Raw genomic sequence first — 23,415 nt, forward strand, 5'->3', positions numbered from 1 at the left:
CTACTTAACTATCTGTGCCGGGATAGCGTGATCGGTAGGGCGCTGGGCCCATGTCCGAGAGTTCGTGGGTTCGAATCCCGCTGGCCGAAGACTCCTCTTGAAGTAAAGTGACTGATGCATGTAAAATCTGCCGAGTCGCAAAAGTCCTCCATGTTTCCATAACAAATCAATACCTCTGGGGGGGGGACTGGATTAGAGATTTCTCTGATTGAGGTCAAAATTACGATCTGTGGATGAATGAATGGATGTATGAATGGGTCCGCCCTATAAACGGGTGCGACGGATGGTGTGGCTGAAGTCAAATTCTTGGCCGGAGATGGCGCCACTGAAAAAAAAGAAACGCACACTCTGCCTTAAATTTTGCTAGGTTTCACCAAGCAGGCTTGCCAGTGTGGCAAGTGGCATTAGAACCAACCAACTACTTAACTATCTCCCATAATGTACTACAATGTGGTTTCGAGTAGATGAAACATTTTCGTCATGTATTTCAGATTTCCCATTTCGTCACAAATCACGTGATTTCGTGTCGAAATAATTCTCACAATTAGCAAAATATAGCTCAAGAATTGCTGAACCATTAAAAGGAGAGTTTTATTTTTTCTGAGAGTGTTTAAAGTATTAATTTAAACTCCTACTCCCAGGTGTAAGGTTGGAGAGTCGAGTTTGATATCATTGAATGTATCTAAAAATATTTGATATCGATTTTTTTTAATTCAAGGAGAAATTATCGAGACATTCGCTTTTCAAACAACTAGTATATTAAATTTAAGATACTTTAATGTGTTAATATATGTCTCAATGCAATATATATCTCTATCCAATGTTCAAAAGCATATTATGCTTTTGGAAATAAGTGAATCAGAAAAAGTTTGTTGAATTTTGCTTAACCCCTTCCTTCTTGCTTCCGTGAAAATGACAGGGTGAGGTTTCACCCTCTATTTCTTGTTCCCGTAAAATTCCCGGGTTGGAGTGTTCATCAGTAACGCTCCAATAAGAATAAAACTAATTTATTTCTTCTGCCCGGAAAGCATTGTATTTTTCATTTTACATACCAGATGGCAATACCGGGATATTTTTAAGGAAATTGTAGACAGTTAGTTTATTTTGAACTAGATGTCAGCACTATTCAAATACAAGTATTTGGCAAATTAGGCACTTTTATGACTGTTTTCTTGAAAATTAACCGATCGTTAAGGGGTTAATAAATGTTTCAGTTCAGTATATATCTCAATCCAATGTTCAAAAGCATATTATCCTTTTGGAAATGAGTGAATCAGAAAAAGTTTGTTGAACTTTGCTTAAATGCTTCAAATATGTATGAATTAAATTTTTCTCAAAACGTGTATTAATTTTGCATTTGTTTACAGGTATGGCGAGCGGATCAGGTGCTGGGGACCAGGAGGAGTTTGGGGTGACGGTGGACGAACTCCGAGACCTCATGGAGAGCAGAGGTTACGAGGCCGTTCAAAGAATACAAGACGAACACTCGGGTGTCCACAACCTCTGCAGAAAGTTACACACCTCTCCCACAGATGGTATGTCAGAAGTATATTTTATCTTAAAACAAATTCAGAATTAATATATATATATATATATATATATATATATATATATATATATATATATATAGACTTCTTCTGAAAAATAAACTTTTACTTAACTAAATAAATTTATCAACTAAACATTCAAAAGTCAAGGTCTTGATGTTGATTGAAATTAATTAATTTACAATTATTTTGTAATTAGTAATTACGGAATATTTTTTTAAAAAAATATTTGTTAAATATTAAAAATAAAAAATGCTGTACAATGAAAATAAAACAATAATGCAGTGTATTTATTTTTGTATACTATAGTATGCTTCACTGGGGTAAGAAATTAAGAGAATTTTGTCAATTATCTCTAGAACTACTGGACCAATTTTAATGAAATTTGATATGTGCATGCATTAATACAATACAAAGCAAATAACCATACAACAATTGTAATGTTGATTGTGCGTAACACTCCTTGGAGTCAGAAGGTTGCTGGACAATTCAGGCCAATTGCCACAGGAAATGATAAACTGCCTTATTTCATGTAAGAAATCACGCTGTACATCTGTAAAAGGGGACCATAACCCTTATTGACCCATTTTTTTTTGTTTATTCTGCAACCGCTGTTTCATACCTTCCGACTCCAATGAGTGTTACGCCCGATCATTCGTGTGTATTATAATTGTTGATTGGTTATTTACTTCGTATTATATCAAATGTATGTACATATCAAATTTCATTAAAATCAGTCCAGCAGTCCTAGAGATAATCGGTCAAGTCTGCAAATTCTATTAATTTCTGACACTAGTATATATACAAGGCGCATGCAGAAAGTAATTTTCCCTAATTTATATAAAAAAAAAAGAACTCATACTTTCAGGAATATATTTATTGGCAACAAGTACAGCAATGTTTCAGCTATTTTTCAACATAGCAACCACCAGAATTGAGACACTTGTCGTATCTTGGGGTCAACTTTTGTATCCCTCTGTCGCAGAACTCTGCCGCCTGTGAATGGAACCAGCTTGTGACAGACGTCTTCAGCTCTTTGTCATTGCCCAAACGTTCACCGGAGGACAGGAATTTCTTGAGGTGCAAGAAAACTTGAAAATCGCTGGGAGCAATACGAGGGTTGTAGAGTGGATGATCAAACAACTCCCAGCCAAATTCCGTCAAAATAGCTGCTGTGCGTCGTGCCGTATGTGGACAAGCATTGCAATGGAGGAGCGCAACACTTGCAGTAAGCATTCCACGAATCTTGTTTTGAATGGCACGTCACAACTTCCGCAGTGTTTCGCAGTAACGGTGGACGTCTGTCACACGCTGGTTCCATTCACAGGCGCCAGAGTTCTATGACAGAGGGATACAAAAGTTGATCCCATGATACGACAAGTGTCTCAATTCTGGTGGTTGCTATGCTGAAAAATAGCTGAAACATTGCTGTACTTGTTGCCAATAAATATATTCCTGAAAGTGTGAGTTCTTTTTTTTATAAATTTGGGAAACTTACTTTCTGCATGCGCCTCTTATTATACTATAGTATAGTGAATTAGTATGTTTAAGTTGAATACGCATGGCATGCAATATGCGGTTGATAAATCATCCCTTAAACCATTTTAGTTAAAGTATGTGATGATATTTTGAATGTTAAACTGACTTTTCTTGCCAAACTACATAAATTGTCAAATAAATATGAAATAAACATAAATTTTAAAAATACACACTGTAAAATATTAATACACAAATTTCACGAAACTTTTTTCGTGTTCGACGAAATCATTTCCTGGTATATGCTCCAAGTGAACACTTCGTCGAATTGAAGAAATATCTATCGTCACTTTTTCAAGGAAACGAGTATCGTCGATAGTAACTGAAATTTTTTTTTCTCCAATGCTCACAAGTATATATTGACATTCGTCAAGTATCAGAAAATCAGGTTGTTTGGAATCTTTCAGGGGCATCATATTAGGCGGGACGGCTCTTGGCATTTCCAGCAAAATTAAATTCCTAGTGCACTTTAGCATCCAAATAGAGTCTCGGTGCTGCCATCTAGTGTGGCAGAAACTAGACGTCCAAATTAACATGACCAACGGTATCTAACCCATTGTGGTGGTCGTGAAAGTGTGGATATCACCTCTGGAGAACACACTAGGTCTGCTCATCGGCAAGACCGATTATGCAGCTCACTGAAAATAAAAATAAAAAAAAAAATTAGGCGGGACAAGGTTGCACCCACAGTAAGAATTACAGATAGAACATAGAGAAGAAAGTCCAAAAGTTTTTCAGAAAAATACAGTGTACTCCCGATTTTCCAGGTTATCACCGGGACAGATCGCACGGACAATCGAAAATCACGGATAATCCGAAAACTCCTTTTATTAAAGAAAAATCCGCAGTAATGTCACTGTAATCAAATCCACCCATATAATCTAATAAAGTTTCCACAGAGCAGCAGAATGAGAAATTGTATTTCATTCATTTACTACATCTTCTGCATCAGTTACTATCATCACTCTTTGATTTAACAACATAACGATGTCTTCATCGGTCAAATACTGGAAGCCTGGCTCACATGCATCACTTTGAAACCTATCTTCCAAATTTTCTTCATCAAGAATTTCGAAACCTTAGATTTCTTTTGCTAGTTCGAGAATACTGTTATCATATTTTTCCTGAACATCTGAAGAGGATAGTTCATCAAGCGGTATGATCTTTCTTTAAGATCGTGATAACGTAGACGATTTTACCTTTGACCATGCTGCTGATATTCCATATACTGCAATCCAATAACGAATATTGCTTCCAAAAATTTAAAAGTGTTATAACTTCATGAATCAAATATTTTTAATCTTGAAAATGTTTCTCTTTATATTTGTGTGACTCCGGAAAGAGCACGGATAATCCGCAAATCGGATAATCCGTGCCCGGATAATCGAGAATGTACTGTAGTTTGAATACGAAGTTAAATATGCTTGATCATATTCTTTCTTTTCTACTGTTAGAGTACTACACGTGTGTAAAAAATGAATTTTAGAACTAAAAATATCATTATACTTTTTTTAATAAATAAAATTTTTCCAAATTGTATTTTAATTAAAAAAAAGATTTTTTCTGTTAGAATGGAAAATAATTATTTTGACGATTCAGCCAAATGGAACACGTGTTACTAAGCGGATTTTTTTTATTAAGTTATTTTTCAAAATTTATTAAGATTGAGAAAAATAAAGATTTCTTAACAATATTTTTCGAAATGGATGGAGGAAAACGAACATAAAAGCAATACATCTGTGAAGATATTTTGTTGTTTTACGGAAGTTTATTCTTTTTTATCATATACGTCAATAACTTATATTATTTTAATGACTTTGCAATTGATTCTCTTTTTACTTATTGAGCAATTTCATTACACAATATGTGTTATTGTGTATTAAAGTTATACACAAGCAAAATTACTGTACGTAATAACAATATATAACAATAATTGACGGGTACGTAATAACAATAAATAGTTCAATCTAAAAATATAATAGCTGCTTATAAAGTGTTATTTTCCTTACAACGTATAATCATGGAACCTTAATATTAGCCTTATCGATAAAAGCAATTATCTGAAGTGTCATATGCTACCTGGAGCATTCAAATAAGTTGTCAAATAAATTGTTATTCGAATTATAATCCCATAGGCTACCTGGAACATTCAAATGAATTGTCAAATAAATTTTTTTTTGAATTATAATCCCATATTATACCTGGAGCATTCAAATAAGTTGTCAAGTAAATTACTTTTCGAATTATAATCCCATATGCTACCTGGAGCATTCAAAAAAGTTGTTAAATGAATTGTTATTCGAATTATAATCCCATATGCTACCTGGAACATTCAAATGAGTTGTCAAATAAATTGTTTTTCGAATTATAATCCTATATGATACCTGGAGCATTCAAATAAGTTGTCAAATAAATTACTTTTCAAATTATAATCCCATATGCTACCTGGAGCATTCAAATAAGTTGTCAAATAAATTGTTTTTCGAATTATAAGCCCGTATGCTACCAGGAGCATTTAAATAAGTTGTCAAATAAATTGTTTTTCGAATTATAATCCCATATGCTTCCTGGAAAATAAGTTGTCAAATAAATTGTTTTTCGAATTATAATCCCATATGCTTCCTGGAAAATAAGTTGTCAAATAAATTGTTTTTCGAATTATAATCCCATATGCTTCCTGGAAAATAAGTTGTCAAATAAATTGTTTTTCGAATTATAATCCCATATGCTTCCTGGAAAATAAGTTGTCAAATAAATTGTTTTTCGAATTATAATCCCATATGCTTCCTGGAAAATAAGTTGTCAAATAAATTGTTTTTCGAATTATAATCCCATATGCTTCCTGGAAAATAAGTTGTCAAATAAATTGTTTTTCGAATTATAATCCCATATGCTTCCTGGAAAATAAGTTGTCAAAGAAATTGTTTTTCGAATTATAATCCCATATGCTACCTGGAGCATTCAAATAAGTTGTCAAATAAATTGTTTTTAGAATTATAATCCCATGTGCTACCTGGCGCATTCAAATAAGTTGTCAAATAAATTGTTTTTAGAATTATAATCCCATATGCTACCTGGAGCATTCAAATAAGTTGTCAAATAAATTGTTTTTAGAATTATAATCCCATATGCTACCTGGAGCATTCAAATAAGTTGTCAAATAAATTGTTTTTCGAATTATAAGCCCGTATGCTACCAGGAGCATTTAAATAAGTTGTCAAATAAATTGTTTTTCGAATTATAATCCCATATGCTTCCTGGAAAATAAGTTGTCAAATAAATTGTTTTTCGAATTATAATCCCATATGCTTCCTGGAAAATAAGTTGTCAAATAAATTGTTTTTCGAATTATAATCCCATATGCTTCCTGGAAAATAAGTTGTCAAATAAATTGTTTTTCGAATTATAATCCCATATGCTTCCTGGAAAATAAGTTGTCAAAGAAATTGTTTTTCGAATTATAATCCCATATGCTACCTGGAGCATTCAAATAAGTTGTCAAATAAATTGTTTTTAGAATTATAATCCCATGTGCTACCTGGCGCATTCAAATAAGTTGTCAAATAAATTGCTTTCCTAATTATAATCCTTACCATTGAAGCCGCATTTCTACTACAAAAACCTATATAAATTGTTCCCAAATTCCAAAATTTTTTTTAAATGGTGGGTCCTGAACTTATCGTTCTTCGCCATGGAATATATCGGAAGTGTTACTCATTTTGCGCTGCCTGGTGAGCACCTTGTGAACAAAGTCAATGAGGCGAGCAACATTACCCACGCGACACTGCCACAGATACGCGTTCAGATGGAGCATATCACACACAACAGAGGACAACACACAGAGAGAAACGCCCATGGCCAGAGCGGGATTGGGAACCCTCAGCCACTGGCTTCACAGTCAGGCACGGTAACCGCTCTGCCAACTGGCCGGCAGAAACTAAAATTGAGCTGTAAACAAACAAAAAATATATAAACTTCTCGCGCTGGATTACGTGAATATTTATCGATAGTTAAATGCAAAATGAAAATGAAGTGCGCAAAATGAAACACGGACCACCCTGAATATTTTTTGATTTAATGATGGGATCTTCGCGTTCTGGATTCAATCAGTAAAGTTCGATGGGGTGATCTCAAATATGCTAATTAATTAATGCGAAAGATATTTTAAATTACGATGTCCGGCACAAAAACGTCAACAAATGGGAAGAACGGTACCAATACTTTGATCTGGAGAGCATAAACATACATATAAAATTTGAGATTTTGAAAATTTCTTGAATAGTTCCTAAAAAATAAGATTTTTAAGAATAAAAAATATTTAAAATTTGATTTCTCAGGAAATATGTAACTGATTTCACTTAAATTTCGTATTTTGCCATTTAAAATTACATTCGTTTAAATAATCTAAAAAAAAAAAAAAACTATTTGCCTTACACTCCAAACTTTTTTCGTCCATTAAAAGGATATAATAAAAAGTAATAGTTTGCATGGAATTATCTTTGGATAAACGAGTTTTATAATTGTGTTTCATATCAAAAATTTTTTCAATTCGTTTAAAAGGCTCTCGAGATATGGTAATATACTCAATTAGTAAAATTGACATTAAGGGGTTCAAACTTTGAACCGCTCTCCTGACCAAACTATTGGGATCATTACTTCCAGATTCCGGCAACCCCTATAGTTTGAGGATCAGAAATAAAAAATAAAAAAAAAGGTATGCTTATTATCATAAAGTACGCTTTTGTGTCTGATTTCGTATTTTAAAATATCATCTGCGTTAGTTATTATTACAACCATCGTTGAGCAGCGAACCCAATTTTAAATTTACGACTAAATGCTCAACTTATTAGCCATGCAGTTTTGAACCCAATCCAGATGACAAGGTAACTCCTTGATGAAGTATTGGGAGAAATTTACTTTCATGGAAGACTTTTTGATTAAACTAACCGGCCTTTGTGTTACTGGGAGAGGAAAACCATGAAAACTCCCCACTGTTTGCCTGACGGCAAAAAGGACTCTAACTAATGATCCGTGTACCACTCAGGATATTTCACGTCAGCACCAAGGTTGGCTCGACCTGGGTGCGGAATTTCCATCGACCAGCCATCTCTGGAATTCGAACCCCGCTTACCTCAATGAAAGACGAGCGCATTACCCCTGAGTCACCACACGCACGTTAATGACATAGTCGAAACCTTAAGATTGAGTCCTCGATCGGGAAGATCCAATCATTAGATCAAAAGTTATTTAGGCTGGACCTTTTTCTTATTTCGCGCACTATACAAAATGTTAACTCCGAAATAATTCCCCAAACACAAAATTTTTGACGCAATTTTTGTATCTTATACTTTGTTTATTGCAGTGCATGTCATTTGTCTAGAGAAATAAATAAATAATTCCATTTATTTCGTGAAAATTTGCGTGACTGTTTAATACCTTATTTTTGCCATGAGATATCATATTGATTTGCATTAGTTTTATTTAACTATTTGTAAAATAAAATATGTATTTAGCGCATTTAGCAACGCAGCGATAAAGAATTAAAATGAAAAGATATCTGTGTTCTTTAAAAAAAAAGATATTTCTGTCACTTTTAATCACGTTTATTCAAAGCAGCAACTTTCTTTGTCTTCTTTAAAAAGTGCTTTATAATGTATTTTAGATTGCTTATAGAATTTCGTTGCACACTTCCTATTACTCTCAACCAATTTTAAAGAGAACAATGCAGACTTTTTTTGACATAGTAAATAAAGTTTAAACATGCATTTAATTTCAAATATAGAAAAAAAATTTAAATAAAAAAAAACAATTCTAAATTTTTAAAATTTATTTATAAAGTTGAATAAAATGTAAAATTAATTAAAATAAAAACTATTTGTGAATGAAATTAAAAATTAATTAAAACGGACTGTTTATGAAAATGTAAAAAATAATAATAATTATCATTAAAATATAATTAATATTTCAAAATAATTAAAACTTAAAAAAAAGTAAAAAAAATTTAATTTAAATAAAAAATGTTTTAAAAATTTAAATTAAAAAAATAATTACAGCTAAAATGTTTGAAAAAATTTACCTGGTTTCCTTCCTCAGATCAATTTCAGTTAATTTACTTTTTATATATTTGCAATTACATTTATGTGACATTTTATAATTCTATGAGTTGATATGATTGTATGAATGTGCGTGATATGGAAAGTTATGAATAGTTACTTTCGCATGTTCAAATCTGTAAAAGTGAAAAATGTGATGCAAAAACTAGGGGGTCCTATAATAGCAACTTCCTATGATTTCAAAATCATTTTACATGCAACAAAAACGCTGATGAAAAATGTTTAATGAAAAAAATATTCTGAGAAATTTTCTAAGAAATAGAACTCTTCAAAAATAAATATAAAGCTTCTTCAGACTCGTTTTCTTTTCTACAAGTGTTTAAATTTGTTTCAAAATGATCATGAGAAAAAGTGATTGCAAAAGAAAAGGTTAATTAATTGCTAAATATATATTAGTAAAAGTTAAATGCCTGATTAAAAATATGTGAAAATTTTTTATAACGCTAAGTGTTCAAAACTTGCTGTTACGCCGTAAAGAGTCTCACTAGAAACAGCAAGAAGCAGAATATTTTTTCATGTCGAAAAATTAAAAGGCTATTAGTTCACATATAGACTCATATACTTTGCTCTGTAATAAATTTGTTTCTTTTTTTACCAAATCGATGACTGCATGAAATTATTACGTTTTAACACTTAAAACAAACTCAAAATCTTTTCAAAGAGCAATATTGAAAACATCAATACGATTTTTAGATACGTTTTGTTACATTGTGTATGTTAAAAATTAGCATATTGAATACTTTTTTGATACTTTCTTTTCTTCGAGAAATTTTTAACTTCTTTTTGGCTTCATTAAATGTATAGAATTCATTGAATACTTTAAATTAATAATAAAATATAATATTAATAAAGGATTTTTTTGCATTTTTTAGGCTAATTACTGTTTTACAATTTCGACAATAAAATTTCTATCTATGCTATTTTCATTGAAATTTATAAATTTGAGTTTAAAGAACAAGTAAGTTTTCACTCATTTAAAATACATCTTGAATGTACTTTTGAAAAAAGAATAAAGAATTATTCGATTATAAACAGTTTAAGGACAATTCCATGAAAGTGTCAACTTTTAAGCGAATTTTTTTTTATGAATTGCATACTTTGAATTTAAAAATATTTTCAGAAATAGCCAAAGTCTACTTATTCATGTTTCATTTTTGATAATTTTAAGTTTTTTGAATCTAGCAGTACTCTAAAGTAATCACATGGCTGACAAGTGAATTGTTCTCATTTGTGCTGAAATTGTTTTCTTGAAAAACACTTATAAAATAAAATAAATGCATCTTTCTTTTGCAATATTTTGATAAAATTATGCATATAGTACAAAATTTAAACATTTAAAACATAGTCTTTAAGTCATTTTAAGTTTAATATATAAAATAAAAGTAACTTTTTTTGTGTCATTCCGTCACATGTTTTAGTATTTTTTTTAAAACTGCAACTAAATTTCAAAATGAAAATGTGTATATTTTGGAATATAAAGCAGATATGGCATAAGAATCAATGAGAGATTATAAAATTTTATGCATTTGATTATTAACTTCCAATAATTAATGTGACGGAATGACACATCCTCGGCGATAGAATGACAAAACGAGTCCTTGAAAAGCCTATTCAAAAAGTAGAGAATTATTTATTTTTCAATTAACCTAATGGCTAAAACAACTGTTGAAAGACAGATAGAATATTGAAAAGGAACAAGATCCCCATAATACGATGGAAAAAAAAGCCAGAGACAGAAAAGCAAATAAGAAGGCTTCCGCCACACAAGCTGAACTTAAAAGCTTAGATGTTGTGTACAGATTGTGTAAACAAAGAAAAAATATAATTCTACCAACCTCTTCACATACAAATAATTTAAATTCCCCCTACAAATCTTGGTAAAGCCGTAAAAAAAGTTGTACACTCACTTCCGAAATCAACAATAAAGTTAAAAAAATTAATTCAGTCTTAATGTGAGAAGTATTTAACATTCAACTCAAAAGAAACTAAATTAAGTGAATGTCGATAAGCTGTTTATTTTGGTTAAAAAATTTAACTGTCAAGATGATGTTAGTTACAGGTGGTATGAAGGATTCAGTCATAATGCAAACTCTGACAGAGTAACGAAGAGTGCACTAAAAGAGGCTTTTTATTTGTTTAAAGAAGCAGATAATGATGTAAAGTGTGTTTCATTTTTGTTAAGTGTATTTCATTAATACCTCACAACACATGCACCTATAAATATCACGTAAATGTGAAGTTGTTTTAAAAAGTCAAACAAGGCGTTGGATGCTTTAAAACGGCACCTAATATGCAAAAGAATTTTATGATTTCATGAAGTCGAAGCAACAAATTGTTGAAGTTTTGTTTTTGTCCAGCTATTCTATTTAACCCTTTTGCGCCGACTGTCACAAGTACGTGCCAGTATAAAACCGTATCGATCAGGGCAAAAAGATAAAACTGGTTATCAAAGTAATTCTTTAGCAGTTTATTTATGGGCGGAGTTATAATTGTTTGATTTATTTAATTCACCATTACTTTGTTCAAAATAAAACTATTTAGTTATACGTTGAATTAACATTGATTATATGTGTGATTAAACTAACAATAATTAAAGTAAAAGCAAAGTAAGTCTGTCAAATTAGAAACGACTACATTTGAGTTACCGTTTTTTATTTAACTACATCCTGATTCTGATCTTGTACGAATGCTTTTCTGAATCACCCGTCCCCAAGGAGTTAAGAGAGGGCAAAAGAGAATGACTTCAGCTGGTCACCTGTTACAGCAGCATTGCCAGAGACAAGAGACGTGCACTAGACGTTCATGTGGTTGAGAAGTGAATCATCAAAATTAGAATGTTTTCTAATTTTAACCAAAACCAAGTATATGATTTGAAAGAAGGCCACTGTTTTGAAGAGGAAAATATGACTGAGGAGACTCTTTAATCACTGTCCCATATTTCAGAAAAGGAACATTTATATGTGGCTCAAATTACTTTGACAGACCATTTAGATGTTAAAGTTCTAAAAAGAAGACGGGACAAAAATTGATTTATGCATAAATTTCCTGAGAAAGAAGATAAGATGTGTAATTGGCAAGTTAGATATAAAACCTCTTCAGAGACAAGCTAATTTTCAAATTGTTGAACTTTTTACTAATTCTGTTTATCGGTTACAAGCACATTAATCCTGTTTATCTGTTACATTCTTTTTATAATTTACATATGAATTAAAAAATTTTTAAATGAAAACTTTCTTCCACTAAACTTTTTGTCATTCTATCACGGTCATTCCGTCACAGCGAATAGATGCTAATAACTGCTAGCCAACCTGAGGTTAATTTTCCAAATTCAGATTTTACATTGCTTACACATTATACTAAAAGTAAAAAACAGTTCAGAAAAATAATAGCTGCAAAATTCACAGAAACTACCAGTTATAAGCAGCATGCCAAAAGCTTGGTTGCCAAAATGTCATTCCGTCACACAAATAAAAAGTTCGTAAAATTAAAAATAAAAAAGATAGAAAATCCTTTTTTTTTAGTTTATGAATCGCATTATGCCAATAATAATGATATGCATGAGAAAAAACAATGCTTACTTGAAATTAGATGCATAGAAACTTAAATGAAATGTTATTTTTCAAGTCAAAATGTCATTCCGTCACATATGGAATTGCCCTTAAATTAATAGAATATCTAATGGAATTTTAAATTTAACATTTTTTCTAAATTGAATCTTTCATGCAAAATTGCATAATTCTTAATGCCATAAAGAAAAAATACAACTAATTAGACTGATAAATATATCTAACAAGTATCTCTTATCATTTTTAATATTTCCAGACGATCTTATGTTTAAAAATTTAACACCTCCGTGATAGCATTTACAAAAGTATCTAAATATTATCATAACTTTTTCTTATTGCTTACATTTCTTTCGTCCACTCCAAACGAAGTTTCAGATCATTTGTCATGAACTTCGTGTGCTAAAAATAAAAGACTAGACTAGACTAGACTGGTTAGATCAAATAAAAACTAATTTTTAGATTATTGATTCAAGTTTATAACAGGTACCAAGCATGAAACATTGCTTAAAATAGCTCCTAGACGTTCAAAAAGTAGCTAATGTTTTCATGATCAAACAATCATCTTCGATTGATAAATTAATATTTTTGCTGTTGAGTGTAATGTCTTATAAATATTGCTGATAAAGCCAATGAACTCCCTTCATGATTTAGCATTTTTTTAAGGTAATGCATTCAATTATTTTTTAATCTAATTGCTAAAATCTATCAAAGTATTTGAAATTAAAATTGATTTAAATTTAAAATAATTCAATAATAAATTATAAGGAAAATGATTTTACATTTTTTATTATTTATCACATTTGTTAAAAAAAATCAACAAATCATTCTGATTATTGCGAAATGTGCAGTTTTGTGTATTCAGAACTAAAACCTTTAATTAAATTGTAGTGATTTAGTGAATCAAAAAAGTCCAATGAATAAATGAATATATAAATTGATGTTTTAGTGAACTGGTGAATCAGCTTATTGCATGGTCGAATAAAGAAAAAGAGCAAATATATTTGAAATTGAAAAAAATATAATAATAACTCCACACTATTAGAATTTTCATTCTAAAATTAAGGTAAAATAACTGGCAGCAGTTTGTTAATCTGATTAACCATAAAGTTTACGGTTAAGAATTAAGCCCTTTTGGTTTAAAAACCGTTTACTACAAGTATGGTTCAAAATAGTATAGTTTTGTATTCGTTTTTATTAACCATTTACAACTAGCTTGGTTTCAAAACCCTGTAAAAAATTAAGATTGCATTGGAGCTAGATTTTTCGTTAGTTAATGAGCATTGGAGTTGGGCGGTGTTTGAGATGTGTTTTATCAGACGAACTGTAAAATGCGGTTAAGTTAGTTTATATGATCGGTCATGAGATTGACAGATTAACCCTCTCGGCAATATTAAGTACCTAGTTACAGGAGCTAAGTGATTTCATTATGTGGGCCTAATTGTTGAAATACAATTCTTGTTGTTTAATCGCATTAGGTGGAAGCAGTTAATAAGCGATTTTTCGCACATTTAACAATTTAAAGACCATATTATTTTACTGTTTGTTTGAACATGATAAAATAACAATTAAATAAGTTGTTATTTAACCATTTTTTTCAAGATATTTCTAGCGGTGCAGACTATTTGATACGGTAGTAAGCAACTACCATCTTCACAGAATCTAAATCTCCTCATTGATTCATTAATAATTTTAGCATATTTATTTCCCCTTCTCTAATTGCGCAGCAATTTCAGCAAAATTCTGAACCCCGGTCGGGAAACTTGGAAGTTGTTTCTTAACCACTATACTGCTGGACCACTGAAAGAGAAACGTCAATTGATATTATAAAGCTTACACTTTATGTTATTTTTGTTGTTGTTGTCAGTTTAGAAAACCTTGTGAGGTATTAGTTCTAAATTAAATTAAAATACTTTACAGAAATCATCACAACTGCTTTGAATAATGCTGGTATATTTTATTTCTGACATTACGTTACGTACTACGAAAGCTTTTGCCATAACTTTTTCGGAGATACATTAATATTGCATTCTAAGTATTGTCTTCTTCTAAATATTGTTACTTAAATACTTTTTTTAAATTTTTTTTTTAAATTTGTTTTAAAAATAGAAACTGTTCAAGGATTTGTGAAATAAATGCATGTAAAAAATTAAAAAAAAACAGAAAAAAGTAAAATCAAAACTACTAGAATATGGTAAGATTTACCACGTTTATGGCTCTATGGAGACACTAGTACAATATATGATAAAATTTGGTAAATGTGGTAAAAGTTGGCAGTTTTATCATCATTCCTTAGATCATGGGATAAAAATCATTTATTCAGTTAAATTTACTTTTCAGTTTTGTAATTTTTTCTAAATGTGGTGCAAAAAGAAATATAATTTCGTTAACCATTCGAAACTATATTATTTTGAAAACGAATATGCTCATACGTGCTAATTTTTTACAAAGTACTTAGTACTGCAAAATACTAAATTTAACCATTAAACCATTTCGCTATGAACAGAAAAATTAACAAAATAGTGGTTTAAATATCGTGTTTTTTTTATTTTATTACCAGAATTATGGTCAGAAATGTCATTAAAGTACGTAACCTTGGGTAGCTGTACGGTAATTTTATCAGAATTTTTTCCCCATGAGCCCTTTTGGATTGCACAATAAAAGACATGCTGCAATCAATAGTCATAAATTCTATTAACAATGATAATAAATGAACCAAGACAAAAAAATTCGGGCATATAGTTTGAAAACTACGTGTCTTAATAATTTATTTTCATTCGGGTTTTAGCCGAATTATCTTTAAAGACCCTAATCCTGGAAGCAAGCTTCCGCAGCTGTTTCGAAGGAATCCACGAATTATGGATTCAAAAACATTTTAATAAACTCATAAATTATGCAAATCGCGGTGAAGGTTTTCATAGAGGATTGATTAACCTTTCATCGCTACTTCTGGGAAAAATAGCGGGGGAAAAAAGGATTTCCGCGAAAAGATTAGATTTTGCGATCCGACAGTGACGAATCATGCGGGAAAGTTCTTTTAACGATCACATAACTTGAGAGAAAAGCATTCTTTGGTTACTAAGTATTTTACGCTTAGGTTACTTCGTGCTGACTTTTCTCAAAGTACTTAGTACTGCACTGAGAAAAAGAATGTCATGACCTTCTGTGTACCAGTGTGGATATTATAGAGTGATCACTGAGGAAAAGCTCTGAGTCAAAATTACCAGAACATGGTAAAATTTACAGATATTGCGGTACTATTAGTCAGACCAAAAAGCTCGGCAATTTTTACCTAAACGCTTTGATAATGATTTAGGTAAAATTATCAATAAAATATGATTTTATAATAAGTGATAAAATAAGGTAAATGTGGTAATACTCGATAATTTCACTATGGTACCTTAGAGCTTCGGATAAAACCCATTTATATCAATTTTCAGTTTTTTTAATTTTTTCTTAAATGTAACGTAATAAGAACTATAATTTTAAAAATCAGAATTTCCAGTAAACCTTTACATAATAAACGAAAGAAGTACCAAATTATTGGTTTCAATATCGAATATTTTGATTTTTACAATTACAGTTGAATTGTGCCTTTTTTATTTTTTACTGGAAATGTTATTATCATGCAGTACGGTGATTTGGTGAATTCCTAGTAAACCTTTACCCAATGAACAAAAGAATTACCAAATGATAGGTTTAAATACCTCATATTTTGATTTTTTATTACCAGAATTATGTTTTTATTTTAATTTTTACCAGAACCGTAGTCATTATGCAGTATTCACCTTATTCTCAACCACGTTTCATGTTCTCCACGGTAGGAGGTAGTATTTGTAGAGGTCGTTTCAACTTCCGGTATAAGATTCAGATAGAAGAATTTCTGCTGATGTAAACCAAATTGTGTAAATATGCATCTTAACGATCATGAAATTGCATATCAATTTAGGATAATTTCCCAAAGTACTTCTTTTTATATCTTTATATGATATTTTAAAATATGAGGAACACATTTTTTCACAAAAAAACGCAGCATAAAAATTAAATTAAGAAAAACTTAGTATTCCGAGTGTATACAAACAAAGCCGGAGCGTCAAAAAAAGAAATAGTCTCTGTAATGCTATGACGTCAGAGGAGGATCTCAAGACTTCCGGTAGCGTTTTTTTTTTTTTTTTTAGGATAGATGGTGAATAGTGATTTCACAAGATTTTTTTCCTCCATATGAACCAAGCATTTTGTAGTTCTTGAACATTTAATTCAATTACTTTTGACAGCCTAGAGTTATTTCCCGAGTTTTAAATTGTAAACAAATTTATATAATTACTATAAATTTTACTTAAGAAAGTACACCACGTGTATACGGCCTTTCATTGAATGCTAAATTTGATATGATTGGAGAAGTTATGTACACATTATGTCCAAAAGTTAAGCATACTTTTACGCTTCAATCAAGTGTAAAAATATACTTGACTTTTGGAAGCTAGTCTATAAGTGAGCTAAATTTATCTTTTTTCCAAATTTGAATTTCACTAATTTTTTTGATGTTCTTACATGTTTTAATAACTAAAAAACATTGCGTTTGTTGCATGGTTATAAGTAGAGCCCGGATTTTGATGACCTAAAAAATCTGAATTAATGCCACTAAAAAGTGCAAAAAATGCCCTTACAAACTGCAAAAAATGCCCTTAAAAGTGCAAAAAATGCCCTTAAAATGCGAAAATTGCGCTAAAAATGCCTTATGACATGACTTAAATAGAAGTAAAAATATTGAACTAAAACAATGTTTTACTCTTTAAAATTATTATGAGTCGTTTCAAAAGTATAAAGCAATGCAATACTTGTTCTACGTTCATTAAAGTTTGAAAAATATGTTTTATATCCTAAAATAGCAAAAAAAAAAAAAAAAAAAGGAAAATATATTGACTCCAAAACATTTTCATTTTGTATAGAAACTTAAATGAATATAACAACTTCCATCTCATAATATTACTAAATATCAGAATTACAGTGGATTATTAATTTTTTTTTAATATTTTGAAATGTAAACGAGCGTCTCTTGTCTGAAAGCAAATTTTTATACCAGGAAAAGCTTCTTTCAACGTCTACTGATGTTATTGGTGCGTACTTGAAAAGGACGGTCACACTTACTGACAATTCTTCTTCAATTTGAAAAGATGTTGCTTCACCTTTTAATATCCTAAAGATTTTCTTCATTGTTTGGAAGCCAGTGTAATAATGAAAAATTAGAAAAATTAGAAAAAAATTAACAAAAAATTTAAAAAATGCTTTAAAATGAAAAATACGCCCCAAAATTTAAAGAAAATGCCCTATAAATCTCAAAAAATGCTCTAAAGGACAAAAAATGTCCAAAAATGCAAAAAATGCAAATGTCATCAAAATCCGGGCCTTAGTTATAAGTATTGTGCTTACATATATAAGAGGCTTATAAGTATTGTGCTGGATAATTCGAAAACTTGTGGAATACATATCTGGAAATAGTACCAAGGAATACTTTCCTGTAAAAACAATGTATCTTTGGAGAGTGTTATATTGCCCCTAAGTAATTAATGCAACTCACAAGTGTAAAAATTGGTTGAAAAAATTGGGTCTTTTAGAGATTTCTAATTACTGAGGGGGGCTCGACCCCGCTAACGACGTCCATGCCTTCTTGTAAAACCAATGCCTCTGGAGATAATTCATCATATATTGCCCCAAATCCTCAACAGGAATATAACTGATAAATGATTAAAATAAAGATTAGAGGGTAAAAATTGCTGATAACAGTAGGAGTATTTAACCCTTTGAAGCAGACGGGACACCTATGTCCCTTTTACGCATAATATTTTCTTCTTAAACTCGAATTACAAGAATAAATATACTTTGGTATATTTTATTTACAAAAACAGTCAAATACTTACTGAAAAAATCTGTTATATAATCGGAATTATATTTGTACTATAATATATAACCAAAATAAAAAAATAGAAAGAAATTTTTTTTTCATTCACTTTTGAAAATTTATCAACAATTAATTTTGTAAATTAAAAAAAAAATTCAATGATGAAAAATTGTTTTTCTTAGATCTAAGTAACTGGAAATAAGCGCAAATTTGAAAAATTATTGCTTGAGAAGTAAGCCGTGTTTTAAAGCATTTACCTTTAACGCAGAAAAATACACCGTATCTCTTGTTGTATTTCATAACCATAAATTATTAAAATGCAAATTTTGATAAAAATTAATGCAAAATAATGAAAGAAAAGTTTGAAAAACATGGTTAATAAAATATTCTGAGTCAAAGGATTAATTAAACTAATTTTTAACAGAACTTATAATCGTTTTTATTTTTTAATTAGGGTATAAATATAGATTTCCTAAACTAGTTGTTTTAAGAATTATAGAAAAAGAAAAACCTTAATAAAATAAAACATCATTTTAACAATCGAATGAGAATGTCAATAAAATATTATGAAACGCAATTTTAAATGCTGTTCTTGTCGTTAAAAGTGACAAGGTTTTTAACAAGGGTGTAATTAAATTATTTTCGTTAGGTTTTAAGGTTTCACTAAATTTATTTATAATTTAATTAAGAAGAAATTTGGGAATAAATAAATTCTTTTAGCTCTCAAAATTGTTCAAATACTTTTGACGAACCAAAAACCAACTTTGGAGTCATCAATTTAATTCCTCTTCTGACTGAAACTCTAATACTAATATAAATAATTTAAGAAATAGATAACATTTCTCAAAAAGTTTTATTTAAAACAATTTATTTTAACAAGCATTTTTTTTCTTTTCTTTTATAACTAAAACATATTTTCACGACTTAGTACTATTATTAAATGCATTTCTTCTTTTAATATGGTAAATAACAACATGAAGAACGGGATATAGTAAAGACACATAATATTATTATTTTTTTTATTCAAGGCAAAGGATTTCCTGAATTTTAAAGATAAGAATTCCAAGCTATTAATTCTGAACTTTTTGTCATACGCAAATGTTATGTATAACTAATAAAAATCCATTTTATAGTGCTTAAAGAAACAATAAATCGATTTTATTACAGTGCTTTAAATTTGGCCTCGTTAAGCTCTATTGTCAAACAACCAATCCGAGAGTTACATGAGCACATTTACGAGAATAATAACATTTGTGTCTTTTTATCGCAGTAAAGAAACAGTTTCATGTTTAGGAGTTTATGTAAAAGCATTTTTATTGCTACTGTAACTCAATTTTCAGTGCCATAGTAAATAGACTCAACAGAAATCGGAAAATAGTTTTAGAAATGCTTCATATTTTTAAAAAAATTCAATGGTTATGAAAAAATAGAGATTATTTTGATTCGTGATTTAATTAAAATATTAGGAAAGCACTTATGTGTAAAATAGATACTTAAGCTGCAGTGATAAATAGAGTATTAGCGTTAAATACTAGCAGTACAGACACAAGTACTATAGTAGAACCCTGTTTTTCTGACACCCGATTATCCGATACCCTTTTAGGTGTACGTTAAGAACATCTCAACACACGTTTTGTAACTATTCTTTTTGATGTTATCCAATTACTGGGTTTAGTTTTTAAACTTTGTGACACTGAACCTTCTATCCAATTAAATTCAAATCAATTCAATTCAGTTCTGTCCAATTATGTGATGATGATTCCGAGATTTGGCAGCAGACCGATTAAATAGGAAAGATTAAACAGAAAAGATAGATTAAATAGGAAAAATATTGATCACTTATTTTTTTCTCATGATATTGAACTGCTATTTATGATATAAAATTGAAACACAAATATGGGTTTTATTAAACTTTATTATAGTAGCTAATTGTTTTGAGTAATTTTACTCGTAGATTATTGCTTAACACCATTGCTATTTATCACTGCATCTCCAAAAAAATTGATTTTTGAAGATATACAAATTATCCGGTGATTGATTTGTACTTCTTGATAAAACTCTGGTCCTGTTGGTGTTAAATAATAGGAGCTTAACTATTATTTAAACTATTTAAATTGAGACGTTAGAATTAAACGATCAAACTCATGCAAAATTACACTGTTTGGATTTTCATTCTGGAATTACGGTAAAATAACCGGCAGCAGGCTGTCTATAAAATTAACCGTAAAATTTACGGTTAATAACATTTCTTTACATTTACGGGTTTAAAACCATTTACAACTGGTATGGTAAAAAATACCGTGAATATAAAACAACAATACAATTTAGTATCCAGTTACAACTAGCATTGTTTCACAACCGTAAAAATGAGATTTAAAAGGTCATTGAAGCTAGGTCAAGTTAAGTTCTCCGTTAGGTAATGGACATTGGATTTAAGTTGTGGTTGAATTGTGTTTTATGGACTTTATAATGAGGTTTTAATAGAGCCATTTTCCATGAAAGATAGGAAATATTAGACTTTTTTTTGTGTAAAGTAGTTCTGAGTTTCGTATTCCAATAGTTCAGGGTCAACAACTGAGGAGTGCAATACACTGGAAATTCTTCTTGCAAGGGAACGGAGGAATTATTGTGGTGTCAAGGCTAGTATTCGAACCCCAGTTCCGATGGTCATGTGATTGACAGATCACCTTTCTCTGCTAAAGTATGTACACAGCTGCTTAATAAGGTGTTTACCACATCTTATTTCTATAGAACAATAAGTCATCTGCTGTTGTATAAGGCATCCAAAAAAAAAAGCTTGTAATCCTTATCACACGGTTTAGCGTCCAGCTTTTGAAGATAGTGCGCTATATTCGATTCCCAGTTCCGATGGTCATGAGATTGACAGATCGCCTTTCTCTGCTAAAGTATGTACACAGCTGCTTCATAAGGTGTTTACCACATCTTATTTCTGTCGAACAATAAGTCATCTGATGTTGTATAACGCATCCAAAAAAAAGCTTGTAATCCTTATCACACGGTTTAGCGTCCAGCTTTTGAAGATAGTGCGCTATATTCGATTCCCAGTTCCGATGGTCATGAGATTGACAGATCGCCTTTCTCTGCTAAAGTATGTACACAGCTGCTTCATAAGGTGTTTACCACATCTTATTTCTGTCGAACAATAAGTCATCTGATGTTGTATAACGCATCCAAAAAAAAAGCTTGTAATCCTTATCACACGGTTTAGCGTCCAGCTTTTGAAGATAGTGCGCTATATTCGATTCCCAGTTCCGATGGTCATGAGATTGACAGATCGCCTTTCTCTGCTAAAGTATGTACACAGCTGCTTCATAAGGTGTTTACCACATCTTATTTCTGTCGAACAATAAGTCATCTGATGTTGTATAACGCATCCAAAAAAAAAAAAAAACTTGTAATCCTTATCACACGGTTTAGCGTCCAGCTTTTGAAGATCGTGCGCTACATTCTCATTGGCTGTGAGTTCAGTAGGTGAGAATAAAATTCTGCCTATTTTACCATATTGAGGGAAAACAGTCAGTAAACGATTTTTCTTACAGTCAACAGTTAGAATTTTATCTTTTTAATGGTTAGTTGGCTGTTTTGATTGTTATTTAACCGTCAATTGCTATTAAACCATTTTTTAGAGAAATTTCTAACAATGAATTATAAGCATTAATAAAGAATGCTTTAATATACACAAACACGCAATGAAAAAAAGTATCTCCAATACTAACAGATTATGGTGAAATTCAACATATTTCTGACTCTATGGGAACACCAAAGAGCTCGCTAAGTTCAAGAAAGTCCTTTGCAAAACAAGCCTATCCTCGATAACTCCTTTGTCAATGATTTTGTTAAAATGAACAATAAAATATGGTTTAAAAACATGCGATAAAGTTTTGTAAATGCAGTAAATTTTGATGATTTTATGATGAAACTTTTAAACATGGCATGAAAACCATTTATTCGGTTAAATTTATTTTTTGGTACTAATTATTTTATTGAATTTGAGGTAATAGAAACTATAATTTTGAAAACTGGAAGTTCCGATAAACCACCACCGTATAAACGGAAAAATTACTAAATAAAGGGTTTAAATACCAAAATATTGAACTTTTCATAACCAAAAATGCTTCTTTTTTTAATTTTTTTTTAAAACTAGAAACATCATTACCATACAGTACTGTAATTTCAAAAGGATTTGTTTCTCCGTGCAGATGCGAGTTAAGTAAAACTTATTAATTATATAAAAAAATAATGATAGTTTTTTAGAAACAAATAAATAACTTTCTAAAGATTGAAAATAATAAAAAAAGAAGATAGAATACGACTTTTCTTGCAATAAAATTAATTTCCAGAGAAAAGGTTACTAATAACCCACCAGTAAACTATCAAACAAAGGTACTACAGTCTCTGGCTAAATTATTGGGCGCACTATAAGAGTCTATGTAAAATTTTAATTATCAGGTCATACTATACAGCTTTATTGTATTTATGCGACTGAAAGCTTGTTTCACTTGTTTACGTAAGTGTATCATTTGGTTAAATTAGACAATATATAATATAAACTCGACGATTAAATAAATTAAACCATATTTTGTATAAATATAGAATATTTATAATATCAGGTATTATATTAGTATACTATAATAATTAGACCAAATTATTGGACGCACTATAATTACACGTTTTGCGCGAGTTTATATGCAATACTATATATTTAAACATACATTTTTATAACTTCTTATTTGTAT

General features: G+C 30.3%; 1 protein-coding gene across 7 annotated transcripts in view; it reads left to right on the top strand.

Moving 5' to 3' along the window:
* Positions 1-23,415, top strand: part of PMCA (plasma membrane calcium-transporting ATPase 3) — a 215,126-nt gene that overhangs the window by 118,482 nt on the left and 73,229 nt on the right. For all 7 annotated transcript variants that reach the window (XM_087151226.1, XM_087151224.1, XM_087151225.1 and 4 more), the window contains exon 2: positions 1,368-1,535. In XM_087151226.1, the coding sequence (XP_087007352.1) occupies positions 1,370-1,535 (166 nt within the window). In that variant the 5' untranslated portion in view covers positions 1,368-1,369. The remainder of the gene's footprint in view (positions 1-1,367; positions 1,536-23,415) is intronic.

This window comes from Parasteatoda tepidariorum, chromosome 9, assembly GCF_982258835.1.
Source record: "Parasteatoda tepidariorum strain Cologne lab strain chromosome 9, Ptep-v5.0, whole genome shotgun sequence".
NCBI lineage: Eukaryota > Metazoa > Arthropoda > Arachnida > Araneae > Theridiidae > Parasteatoda > Parasteatoda tepidariorum.